This window comes from Siphateles boraxobius, unplaced genomic scaffold, assembly GCF_051911475.1.
Source record: "Siphateles boraxobius isolate OS27281-9 unplaced genomic scaffold, OSU_SipBor_1 25, whole genome shotgun sequence".
Taxonomy (NCBI): Eukaryota; Metazoa; Chordata; class Actinopteri; order Cypriniformes; family Leuciscidae; genus Siphateles; species Siphateles boraxobius.
This window is the reverse complement of record NW_027508866.1, coordinates 25992241-26005387: the sequence shown is the minus strand read 5'-3', so window position 1 is coordinate 26005387 and position 13147 is coordinate 25992241. Positions and strand designations below refer to the sequence as shown.

At 36.7% G+C, this 13147-nt stretch overlaps 1 protein-coding gene across 1 annotated transcript; it reads right to left on the bottom strand.

Annotated features, from left to right (window-relative positions):
* Nucleotides 1–658: 658 nt before the first annotated feature.
* Nucleotides 659–10022, bottom strand: LOC143750345 (gamma-secretase subunit Aph-1b). Its single transcript, XM_077243337.1, has 7 exons — nt 9553–10022; nt 9073–9246; nt 8513–8586; nt 8279–8401; nt 6907–7034; nt 5404–5527; nt 659–2941 (listed from the first exon to the last, which is right to left on the bottom strand). The coding sequence occupies exons 1-7, from the start codon at nt 9663–9665 to the stop codon at nt 2910–2912; spliced, it is 768 nt and encodes a 255-aa protein (XP_077099452.1). The 5' UTR covers nt 9666–10022; the 3' UTR covers nt 659–2909.
* Between the last annotated feature and the right edge of the window lie 3125 nt (nt 10023–13147).

The following is a 13147-nucleotide window of genomic DNA, read 5'->3' as shown; positions in this document are numbered from 1 at the left end:
CTTTACTAAGTTAAGTTAATGCAATAGCTGCCATGAAACAGCAGTGCTTTGCATTTACCAATCTTGGTTAATGTCAGTTTCTACACAGAGTAGTTTCCAAAAGTGATGTCCGGCGGGGATATTTGCTCTTAAAGATCCTAAAAGCTTGATTAAACCATCAAAATGGGAGGAATATATATATATATATGTGTGTGTGTGTGTGTGTATATGTATATGTATATATAAATATATATATATATATATATATATATATATATATATATATATATATATATATATATCTTATATGATGAACACTAAACTTGGTTAAGGTCAAATAGTCAAACAACAACTAGGTTTTTTATGCAAAAAAACAAAACAAAAAAGCATAGAAAAACAAAAAGCTTACAGGAAAAAAAAACACAGTGACTACAACATAAGTTATCAATATTTAGCAGTTTTTTTGTTTTTGCTGACAAAACTTATGTCGGAATAATTTCTCATGTTTCATTGCGTTATCACATATAGAACTATTGACTTAAAAAATCTTTAATAAATTTTTTAATACAGTCCAAACATCACCTTATGCATTCAGTTTAGATCTACGATTCACATAAATGTGCACCATATCTGCCTGGGTAAATATTTCACTTCCCCCCAAATAACTGACTCCATGAAATGATTAACAGGGTCTTTTTTAATCTTTTTGTGTTTTTATAATCAATCAATCAATGAACCGCAATCTGATTCCCTGGCACATCATATTCTTAGAAACATTATAAAGCAGCATTAAAATGTTACATAATTACAATAAGTCTTTTTGTAATTGAAATTCAGTAAAGCACCGAGTTATTGTCTCTCAATATACAGAACAGACCATGAAGAGAGATCCACGTCTTAACACTGGATGCCAAATGTAGAGCAGAAACAGCTTGCGACACACACACAGAGGATGAGTACAGGAAGTAATACATGGACACACAGAAGCACAGTGGTTAAAGAAGCAGCATCCAGAGAAACACACTGAGCGCTGTGTGTGCTGAATGTGCTTTAAGGCTGGAAACTTCTGATGTGTCAGTTAATACTGTGATGATGTTCGTGAGCTGGGTTAGGAATTAACGCTGTGTGTGTACCGGTAAGTCACTGAGATGACGAGTGTGAGATCTTCATCCAAGTCTCGATAACTCAACAGCTCGTGATGACAACACTATCCACTTCTGAAGCGCTTAATGAACAGAAAAGACCCGGGAATATCCAGATGTTGCTTCCCGCCCATGAGTGTGAAGGTTGCATTCAATTGTCAGAAATAGATTGTAAATGAGGTTTAGCTGCTTTCTTACTGAGCTACAAACAAATGGTGGTTACACTTTATTTTAATGTGTCCTTGTTACTATAGCATACCGAGTAATAAGAAATAGCGTACTTCATATAGGGTTAGTTGTGTGTAGTTATGCATTATTTACTGTTATTACAATAGTAAGTACAATGTGTGTAACGAGGACACTGTAAAAAAAGTGTTACCCATATGACTTTAATTCAACTTTGAAGACAAATGATGGTTACACTTTGTTAAGGTGTCCGTGTTTAATATATGGGTGCAGTTATTGTAATTACAGTAATACTCTACACAATAAGGTATATTAGTTAACATTAGTTTAAATTACATAAACTAAAAATGAACAATACTTCGACAGCATTTATTAATATTAGTTAACTTTAGTTTCAACATTTACTTATACGTTATTCAAATCAAAGGTTGTATTTGTTAATGCACTGTGAACTCACATGAACAGCTGGATTATTTTTTAATTTACTTACATTAACAAAGATTAATAAATACTGTAACAAATGTATTGCTCATTGTTAGTTCATACACTAACGAATAAACCTTATTCTAAAGTGTTACTGTAATTACTATAAGTACAAAGTATGTACATGGGGAACAGGACTGTGAAAGGAGTGCTCCCGGATTTGGTTTAGGTTTAGTTGCATGAAATTATGGCTAATGCTTCATTTTACAGTACGTTAACTTAGGTAAGTACACTGTAAGTACACGTAAGAAAGTACTGGGTAATAATGCTTAATTATACAGTGCGTTAACTTACGTGTACTTACAGTGTAGGCTACATACCTAAGAAAGTACTGGGTAATATAAGGTAAGTACATGGGTTAAGGTTAGGTTTAGGGGTAGGTTCAGGGTTAGTACCTAGTTATTACCCAGTTATTGTAATTACTATAATACGTACATAGTATGTACATGGGGAACAGGACTGTAAAAGGAAGCTTTACCAAATTATGCATATGCAAATTTCAAGTTATTACTACATTAAATCCATTTAACAAGGACAGTGTTAAATAAAGTGTTACCAGAATGACTTTTGAAACTGTGTAATTATGTTGTTTTTGAACAGATCGATGCCTGGTCGTCAGAGACATTTATTCAGTTTGAGAACAGCATAAAAGTTAAATGTTCTCATTATGCATTAATTTGTCACAACACAATGAATGTGCTCCTTCAATGCCAGTAAATGGAAATGATCTTGACTAATAATAATAATGATAATGATGATTACATGAGTGAAAGCGGTGCTGTTTCGACCACTTCCTCGTCCTAACAGTGGCTCTACAATAAGGCTTCATTCAAAATGTAAAGGAAATCAATTAAGAAAACTCAAAATCACAAACATTCACAAGAAGAACCAGAGAATGTTGCTTTTAAAACAAAATAATATTAAAGATCTGTCTGATTGATTGCATGGAGATCAAGCTATATACAGTGTTTGCGTGAGAGTCCATGTCCCGTCTGAGATGCTGATGTGTGTCTGGATCTCCTCAGGGTTCAGATCCGCTGATATGCTCTTCTCTCACACACACACACACACACACACACACTCCTGTCGTTCAGTCGACCTCTCCTCTTGTCCTGGATCTCACTGTGAAGTTTCCCCTTCAGCTTTCCTGCCTGCACACACACAGCCCACGCACACACTATTAGACAAACGGGACGCTATCAAGGGCACGGGATGGTGTGACCGCACTGATCATGATTATATTGGCTTTTGGCTTGTTTAGTTGGGGACACTTAATATTCAACAATAATATTGATCTGTCTGCATTGACACCATTATAATGTGAACTGATCTGAGCTCGACGATGACATCACTGTTTTATAACTAAATTGATAACTTTTTTACTACAGAAAGCTTACTTAAGCTGGACTATGACGCCATTTTCTTCTAGATCTGCTGTACATCAGAAACAAACTTTGTTGCATTATTTTCCTGTTATCTCTGTAAAGCTGCTTTGAAACAATCTGCATTGTAAAAAGTGCTATATAAATAAAAGGTGACTTGATTTGATCAGTGGGAGGACTGAGTCCGAAATTTTCGCACTTTAAAAAATAAATATGACTTCACGTTGTGTCAATCACGTTTGCACACTGGCTCTGAAACTTTCGATGATTATGGCTTACAGCTTATGAAAACCCCAAATTCTAAATCTCAGAAAATACAGAAATGTCAGCCCTCTGAAAAGTATAATCATGCATATGTATATAGTTATATATACTATTAGTTTCACCTTTTAATTTGAATTACTGAAATACATAAATTGTTGCACGATATTCAAATTTTTTGAGTTTCACCTGTGTATGTATATATATATATATAAATAAATAAATAAAACGCATATATACATACAAACACACACATTTTAAACTTTTTTGTTTGATGTTAATTATTTGACAGCATCATTTTAAAGGCATTTACAAGACAGGAATAATTACTGCTGCTGCGAGTTTGAGAACCAACTGTAGAAAATATCTCACTATATCAATGTATATCAAAGTAAATCAACTGAATTTGAACAATTTTTATAGGTTCACAGAGAGCTCAAAAGAAAACATGCAAGCTTAATCAGTTTAAAAGCTCTCTCTCTCTATGCATGTATGAATATACAATATGCATGTATGGGATATACATTTATATATATATATATATATATATATATATATATATATATATATATATATATACACACACACACACACTGCATTTTAAATCAACGCCAATACATGCGTATAAATACAAGCTTCAGTTTAATATTAAAGCGATAGTTCAAGTTCACCAAAAAAAAAATAATTAGCCCATGATTTATTCACCCTAATGTCATCCTAGGTGCATATGACTTTCTTCTTTCAGCCAAATATAAAAAAATATCCTGGCTCTTTCAAGCTTTATAATGGGAGTGAATGGAGGATGAGAATTTGAAGCCCAAACAGATGCATCCATCCATCATAAAAGACACGGCTCCAGGGGGTTATTAAAGGCCTTCTGAAGCGAAGCGATTGTGTAAGAAAAATATCCATATTTATAACTTTATCAACCAAAATAACTAGCTTCCGGCAGACAGCCGTACGCATCTATTTACGGTGGAAGACTAACCCCTGACCCAACGCATGACGCAACGATGAACGCAGAAGCACAGAGGAAAGAGCAAAATAAAACACCAGTCACGAATTAGAAGTCTAAAAACAGAATTATTAATGGAGAAATGTGGGAGGAGCTTGAGCTTGTTGCCCAGCCATATTTCTGAACCACGAGAGGGGTTCAAAGCTTACGCTAGTCATGCATGCGTCACGTGTTAAGGCTGTGTTAATACTTCACGTGTTAATACTTCTGCGTCAGACCTACGCCGGAGCCTCTACTACGATGTAGACTACGCATTGGTTTTCATTTATACTTCTGCGTCGTTGTCCGCGTTGACGTGCTATTACACATGCAAAGGGGCGTGTGCAACCCGAGGGAGGGGTTCTAGCAGACCATTTACAGCGCTTGCGTCCGCGTAGAATTAACGCATTGTCACATTTTTGGAGAGGTGCACGTCCGGGTACGCCGAAGGGCTACACACAGCCTACGGCGTAGCTACGGCGTGAGTTCAACGCAGAAGTATAAATTGGGCTTTACTCTTTTGCCGTAAGTCGAGTTGCGTAGGCTGTCTGCCGGAAGCTAGTTATTTTAGCTAATAAAGTTTTAAATATGAATATTTTTCTTACACGAACGGATGGCTTCACTTCAGAAGGACTTCATTAACCCCGCAGAGCCGTGTGGAGCACTTCTATGATGGATAGATGCACTTTTATGATGGATAGACGAACTTTTGTGGACTTTAAAATCTCATCCTCAATTCACTGCCATTATAACGCTTGGAAGTGCCAGGATATTCTTTTAATATAACTCCGATTGTGTTCGTCTGAAAGAAGAAAGTCATATACACCAAGGATGACTTGAGGGGGAGTAAATCATGGGGTGATTTTCAATTTTGGGTGAACTATCCCTTTAATTGTCAATTCATATAATAATTATATGAATGTATAAGTGAGGCACACAAGGAGCATGATGTAGCGTGTATAAGGTCGTGTCTTACGTGTGCAGAGTGCGTTGAGGTTGTGTAGGGATCCTCCAGATGAGAAGAAGGCCCAGACGGCCATCAGCAGCGTGATGCCGTACACCGGAGGAAGACTGCCTTCATACAGCGGGTTCAACAGAGACTGACACACAGGAGAAGAGAGAGAGAGAGGACATCAGAGAAAAAATCTGATCAGGACAGGAGGAAATATTCTCTATGATATCAATCCATAACCTGACTTGTGATACAGCCTGAATCATAAGCACACCATGTTGGTTAGTTGGGCCAGAGGAGAACTAGTCCTGGTTCCTCCCAAGGTTTTTTCCTCCATTTCTGTCACTGGTGGAGTTTGGGTTCTTGTCACTGTCGTCTCTGGCTAATATTCAACAGTATTATTTATCTACTGTTGGATGAGAACTGAACTGAGCTGTTTTCTGCAGAGCTGCTTTATAGATTAAATTAACTAATTTCATAATTGATGATCTTTACAATGTACTGAATCAGCACTGGCCTGAACAATGAGTCTTTTGTCTTTTTAGAGCTGTTTTACAGCTGAACTGAGCTTTGTTTGCATCATTAATCATTATTTCCTGTTTATCACTGTAAAGCTGCTTTGAAACAATCGGTATTGTATTGTAAGCGCTATATAAATAATGTGGCTTGACATTCATTATTTGAGATGCATGTTATTATAAGGCATAAACAGGGTCAAAGTCTGCCTATAAAAAAAAAAACAATCTGAGCAATTACAGTTTCTGGGGAAAGTTTAATTAGCAAGGCACGCGGATAATCCCAGCTGTGCGTATGAAGGCAAAGCACATGATCCCGCTCCTGTGACATCATGACGGTTTCAGGTAAAGTGAACCTCTGCTGCCGCCTCAAGAGAAACATGAGACATCTGAGCAACATCATTTTCATGAATTCGCATGGTGTGCATATCAAATGTCTGTTGTGACTTTATATCATCACAAGCAGTTACTCAGCTTAATACACTGCACATTAAGCCGAACTTTCTTCTGCTATTTGATTATTAATATTATTTGATTATTAAATACATCAAAAACAGCTAAATATTATGACAATTTAAAATACCTCTTTTCTATGTGAATATATAGTCAAATTTAATTTATTTCTGCAATCAAAGCTGAATTTTCAGCATCATTACTCCAGTCTTCAGTGTCACATGATCCTTCAGAAATCATTGTAATATGATGGAACATTTCTGATTATTATCAGTTGAAAACAGTTGTGCTGATTTATATTTTTGTGGAAACCGTGATACATTTTATTTTTCAGGTTTCTTTGATGAATAGAGAGTTTAAAAAAAACATTTATTTGAAATGGAAAGCTTTTTACTGTCACTTATAGGTAAATTAATATAAATTAACCTCCATTATATAGAAAACTATTGCTAAAAGAATATGGAACTTGTGGCCTGGCATTAAAAGGCTTTGACCTCACATCAGGTACATGTTCAGAACAGTGAAAGTGTGTGTGTGTGTGTGTCGATGTGAAGCTCACCAGGCCGGCGACGAGCAGGTGTAGAGCGACGACAGCAGCGATGACCCACCAGCGGCTCTTCTCACAGCCCTCGAAGAACACAACACCCCAAAACGTGTGCAGCAGCGTCAGCGCCAGGGTCATCAGCGCTACACACATCACACACACACACACACACCTTAAAGCAGGGCCAGGTCCAGGTCACAATAATAATCGTTTTTATTTCCGTTTAGTAATTTTAGTACGTCAACTTAATGTGCATGAGAAATGCTGCATTCATTGGCAACTAGCAGGAATAAAATAAGTATTTTCAGTTAATGTTTGTCATTTCAAGTAATGTTTTTTGATGGTTTTCATTTTAGTTAACTACAATAACCTTGGGTGAAGCAAGGATGTTTCTGTACATGAAGGTGTAATTTTAAACCAGTTTCAAATCTGAGTTTTTTCTGTAGTTTGAGTTTGAAAAGAGAGCCATCAACACATCAGAGCTGGTTTCATGGCTTCACTAAAATCTTGTGTCAATAAACACGACATTTTAATGAAAATACTGAAACTATCAAGAAAAATTATATAAAATGTACTTTTTATAATGTAATATACACTGCTCAACAAAAAAAATTGGATTTAAATTAGGCAAATGCTTAAGAGTCTAGGACTGGATCAATATTGGATTGATTGTTATGTTTCTAGCATGTTATATGCCCAAATATAAATGTTGTAATGTTATTTCTATCAAGAGTTGCATCAATTTTCTGTCAAGATCTGGTATTGTCAATGCAAGAGTCCAGCACTCTGTAAAGTCTCCTCCAGCACATCCCGAATACTTTCAGTGGATTTAAGCTCTGGATTCATATGTGAAAATGATTCTTCATGCTCCTGTCAACCATTCTTTCACAATCTGAGCCTGATGAATCTTGACATTGCCATCCTGGAATATGGTTATGATGTGACTTCCTACATGGTTGTTTAGCTTGACAACATGACCTTTACTCTGTGTCACAATAAAGGACGCTGTGCTTCTATGTTTCACGGCCATATCCAAGTTGCAATAGATTGATAAACAACTACAAAACCTTTATAATATGCTTAAGATCCATTTTTAATAAAACTGAATCTAGACTGATTTTTTAAAACCCATTTCAAGGGTGTCAGAATAAATTTTCCACAGAGGACTAGAAATATCACAAAACAAATGTTTCAGATATTTTCTGTGAGTGACCCATGTGACATCAAGTGTAAAATCACTTGCTCCCAGCACGATTATCATTACAGAATGTACTTTTATACATTGGTTTTGTGTCATTGGTCAAGTGTAAAAACACCACACCTCGTGGTTGAAGCTGTTGATTACTCTGGCTATCTGGACGGCCCATGAGGCTTTGCAGGAGCTCACCTGCTGTAATGAAGTAATACTGCGAGTCTCCGAAGATGCCGACCGTCCCGGGACCCAGAGAGTCGGATAGGATGTTGATCATGGAGAACGCACCACTCATGATGCCAAAGCCCAGTCCAGCCACTGCCCACAAAACACACAGACCAGCTGATTATAAACCTGCCACAGGTGCCATCTGGTGATCTTCAACAGGCATCAGGAAACACAACAGCAAGTGTGACAGGAACAGTTTACCGTAAGCCATCTGCCGGACTGAGATGTCCAAACCGTCGTCATCACTTATGGCTGCCAGACCCTCGTTGGCCTTCCTGATGGAACAACGAAAAGTATGCACACACACATATTATATATACATATAAATATAATACATATACAGTAGTCAACATTTGAAGTGGAACAAAACCTTTCATCAAAGTTATACATGAATTTTGAACAATACCGTTCTTGTCTTATGACAATTTTGACAATCCACTTCAAATGTTGACTACTGTATGTACACACACACATATACTATATAAACACAAACTTTCATGTTAGATGTGATTAATCACGACTAATCGATTTGACAGCAGTAGTACTAATAACTAGGTCACCTAAAATAAAATGTTCCGGAGTTTTTTAATGTACTGTGATTAATCAAGTGGGAAAGTGTATGGTGATGATGTCTGTTAGTTATAATCTTAGCCTCAAACAGTTCTGGAATCGGAGCCATTCTAATAGAAACTACGTGAAACTATGTCATGTTTGGCTCTGAGGATTTCTTATCATTTATGGCACACCATAATGAGTCTTACCTAAGCAGTCTGTAGTAGGCAAAGCGAAACACTTCCTGGAGCAAGACCGAGAAGAAAACCCCAAAAATCAGCAGTCCCCTGTGCAAGGTGGGATCCTGCGCCCCGTTACTGGCCTTCACAGCGATGAACCACACTAAAGAGGACAGGAGGAGAGACAGCAGCCAGAAGAACGCCCTGAAACACACACACACACACACACACACGATCCAGCTCTCCACTGTTGCCTCCTCACAAACATGCAGATCTTCATTCAGGTCATGGAAAACAGACTTATTTTAACATATGTATGCTCATAAACTGCTGACTTTATATAATGTTTAATGAAAAATATCTTATCAAAAGCAACTGTGTCCAACTCAGTCCAAAACTGAGTCTGTGGAGCTTCCATAATCTCTGTCACTGAATAAAACACGCTTTTGTTAAATGCATTAAAGTATTTGCCTGTGGATGATGTGAGTTTAGTGTGATCACGTGACTCACCCTGCGATCAGAATGATGATTCTTAGCGGATCTTTGACGATAGTGAAAACAAACAGGGAGAAAGCTGGACCAAACGCTATGAAAGCACAGCCAAAAAACACTGCCAGAGTCATTCTGGACGAGCAACTTCCTCTTCACTGTCAACAGTCGAACACAAATACACCAAACACGAACAATGCCTAGAGACAGATTTACTTAATTCTCCATCAATCAGGCGTTACTGATCACAGAATTCTCCTACACAGACACATTGAGAATCGATCCATCAAAGACATCAAAACTAATAAATCCGATAATAGTGGCACGGTTTAGATCGTTCTTCAGTCAGCGCTTTGTTTGGTAACATTTTTCAACTTAATCTTCAGTTTCTCTTTCGCGAATAAAAAACACACGCGACACTTCCGTGGGCTTTTGTTTCATTTAAAGTATTGGCTTGCGCTTCCGGGTTCACGTGCCTGCGCCTCGCGCTCCCGCCGCTGAGTGCCGCTGTCGCTTGTAAACAGGCAAGGTCTTTCTTTTTTATTATTGCTTGAAGGAAGATATAAGACACCAAACAACGCTAGAAAAACACAACGTTTAATACAATTCCATAAAGTCCAAATAGCAGCAAACACAGAATTGGTCGGCTAAAGAACAAAAACATTAAGAAACATTAAAAAGTAAAAATAAATTAAAAACATAAAATATTACTACCCAAGGGGTTATTATATATATAAAAAATACCTTCAATAGATTACACTGTTTAAGGGCTTCTCTTTTTTTTTGGTGCTACGCATGAGTTTTAAAGATTTGAAGAAGATCATTAAATCTGTTTTTTAAGTAAGAATGCGGGACGACTTTCTCAGGAGAATCTGCATATTAAGTAGGCTAATGGCCAACAGCACAATATTGTTAACCAAAAATTCACCATCATAATCCAAATAAAAAGACAAATATTTTATAGTTTTGAAATCAAAGTCAGGTATTACATATTTCAAACTTAAAGGCAGGGTAGGCTATTTGTTTTATAAACACTTTTTGTTATACTGATTGAAAGTGTCTTCACATCCTGATAGCAACCACTAATAGAAGTGGTCTAAATATTAAAGTGTGTACATATATCTTCTGTGGAAGTCTCAGGAACATAAAATATTTGGTCAATCCTGGCATTCGGTCCGAATGCAATGATAAGATGTCCTGCCTGTCAGTGTGTGTATTTCCATACCTCTGCGCAGACAGACATCACACGTCATCACTGCGTTTCATGCTATATATGCAGAGTTGACAGACGTCAGTCACCAAGATCAGCATCCCCCTTTTACAGTTCCTCAACCAAAACAACCATACTACTGTAATTTGTTCATTATTATCGTAATGTTATGTTCTTTGAGACATGAAGGTAGTTTAACGCTGTCTCTCGTGACTCTTCGCAGACTCTGCTGTGTGTGTGTTCGTGTGTTTGGAGAAGTGGCTCTGGAGACGTTCTGAAGAGAGGGGGGATCTCATGCTTACAAAGCTAGCTCGCTATTGCTAGCCGCTCAGAAATTGCCTACCCTACCTTTAACCAAACATAAAGGTTTGCATAAATTAGCATGAACAAAATAAGTATTAGAACAACTATTTCAGAAGCTCGAGTAAAGCGGAAAGAAGTTGAAGTATGGGCAGAAAATAACAGTTATGTAAACAAACTTTTATAATTCACGTAGAAGTTTGGTGCTGAGCGATTAATGAGTGCTTAAATGAAGAAAGAGTTTGGTGTGGGAATTTTAGTGCACAAAACACTGTACAATGATGACAAACAATGATGGTGACTATACATGGGTGGATGTGAAAAAAGGCTTGGATACCGTGTTTGATCAAACCCTTGTCTCTCATTGGGAAGAATTGAGGGAAATCATGATCGGTAGTGGCCAATTAGTTACAGTTGTTTAATATTAATGGCAAGTAATATAAAAAAATGCAAAAATTGTACCAAGATAGTAGGCTGGTGGATATATGAAAAAGTGAATTTTTAGAAATTAGTGAAGCAATTGGAGTTTATGACATTGAAATTATAAACTTGCAGTGTCAGTAACACAAAATGTCATCAATATTCCAGTAAAGGGAGGAGGAAAGACAAGATTGTACCCTGGTGGAAAGAGGATTATAAAATGCGATTAAAGAGATAAGGAAAACTTCTGAAGAGAACTCAGACAGAATTTGATAAAATATCATTTTTGAAATATTTGATATAGTTTGGATTGTATGAGTTGTATCTGCCATGATAAGCTGCTGTATTAACTACAGTCAGAATGTCCAGCACTATGGGCGGACATGTTGGCTTTAGGTCAAACTGACAAACAAGCAAGGAAAATTTGAACCAAGTCATGTGACCCAAATGCCAAGCGATAATGATCACAGAATTAAATGAAAATTCTTTCAAGAGAATAAAGAGTATGTATCCTGCGGTGCACGTTGCCTGTTTAAGGGTTAATGGAAGAATGCATCATTGGATTAAATCTCATGAATAGAACTATAAAAGTTAATATCATGCAACAACGGTTTGATAAAATTATAAGATCAGTAAGTCATGGCTATATATTTTTTCCCCCTACTTTAACTCATCAAAATAATTTAAGCAACTTTTTTCTAAGTTATAAGAGATTCAACTCGATTTTTAAAGTCACTAATATTTACTTTTAAATTACTTGTACAACCAACCAAGATGATTGTACTTAAAAATGTAAGGCAGCAACTGAAGTTAATGTTTTTTAAATAAATAAAAAAAAATTCTGTGTGTAAATGGAGGATTTCTAACACAATATCCAGTCGGTCTTAATCTTAATGTTGGGCATCTATACTGTATGCTTAGTAGTGCTGACGTTAGTCAGAGCAGAAAGTGCATGTTTTAGTCTCATTTAGTCCCTTTTCTTTTGTTACATATCCATATCAAGTCTGGAGTTCAGAAAGATTCTCTGGAGTCCTGTTATCAATAATGCAACAGTAGAGCATGGTGTTACCAATGCCAAGGTCACAGGTTTGATTAACATGGATCGCTAATTGTAGGCTAAACCTTAAACGCAATGCAGGTTGCCTTGGATAAACGTGTCTGTCAAATGTAATAGTTATCAAAAACACAGATTATTCATCATGGCTGCACCTAGCTAAAATGTTCACAGCATTTAGAAAGTATTTAGACCTCTTTATTTTTCACATTTGATGTTGCAGCCTTATGTTAAAATGCCTTCATTTTACTTCACATCAATATACACACCATAGCCCATAATGTCGAAGCAAAAAACAGATTTGCAAATTTATTCAAAATAAAAACTGAAATGGAGGTCTGAGTTCCAGCAACTGCTGACTTTCCATGGTTATTTAGTATTGAGGGTTTAAAGGGGTTCTCGTACACTAAAATGACAAAAAATATGAAAGCAAAGGCACAACAGTCTGTTTATTAAGTGTAAATCTGTTTTCCTCACTAAAGCAGTGCATAAACACTTACTATGGCAAGCACATTCACTAATCGCTCCATCAACTGTGTTCTAATTCAGTCTTTTAATCGGTCACCACTCTGTGTCAGGCTTCTTAAGAGGATGAGTTCTCTATAAAAACATTGGCATGTAAAAGATCATCA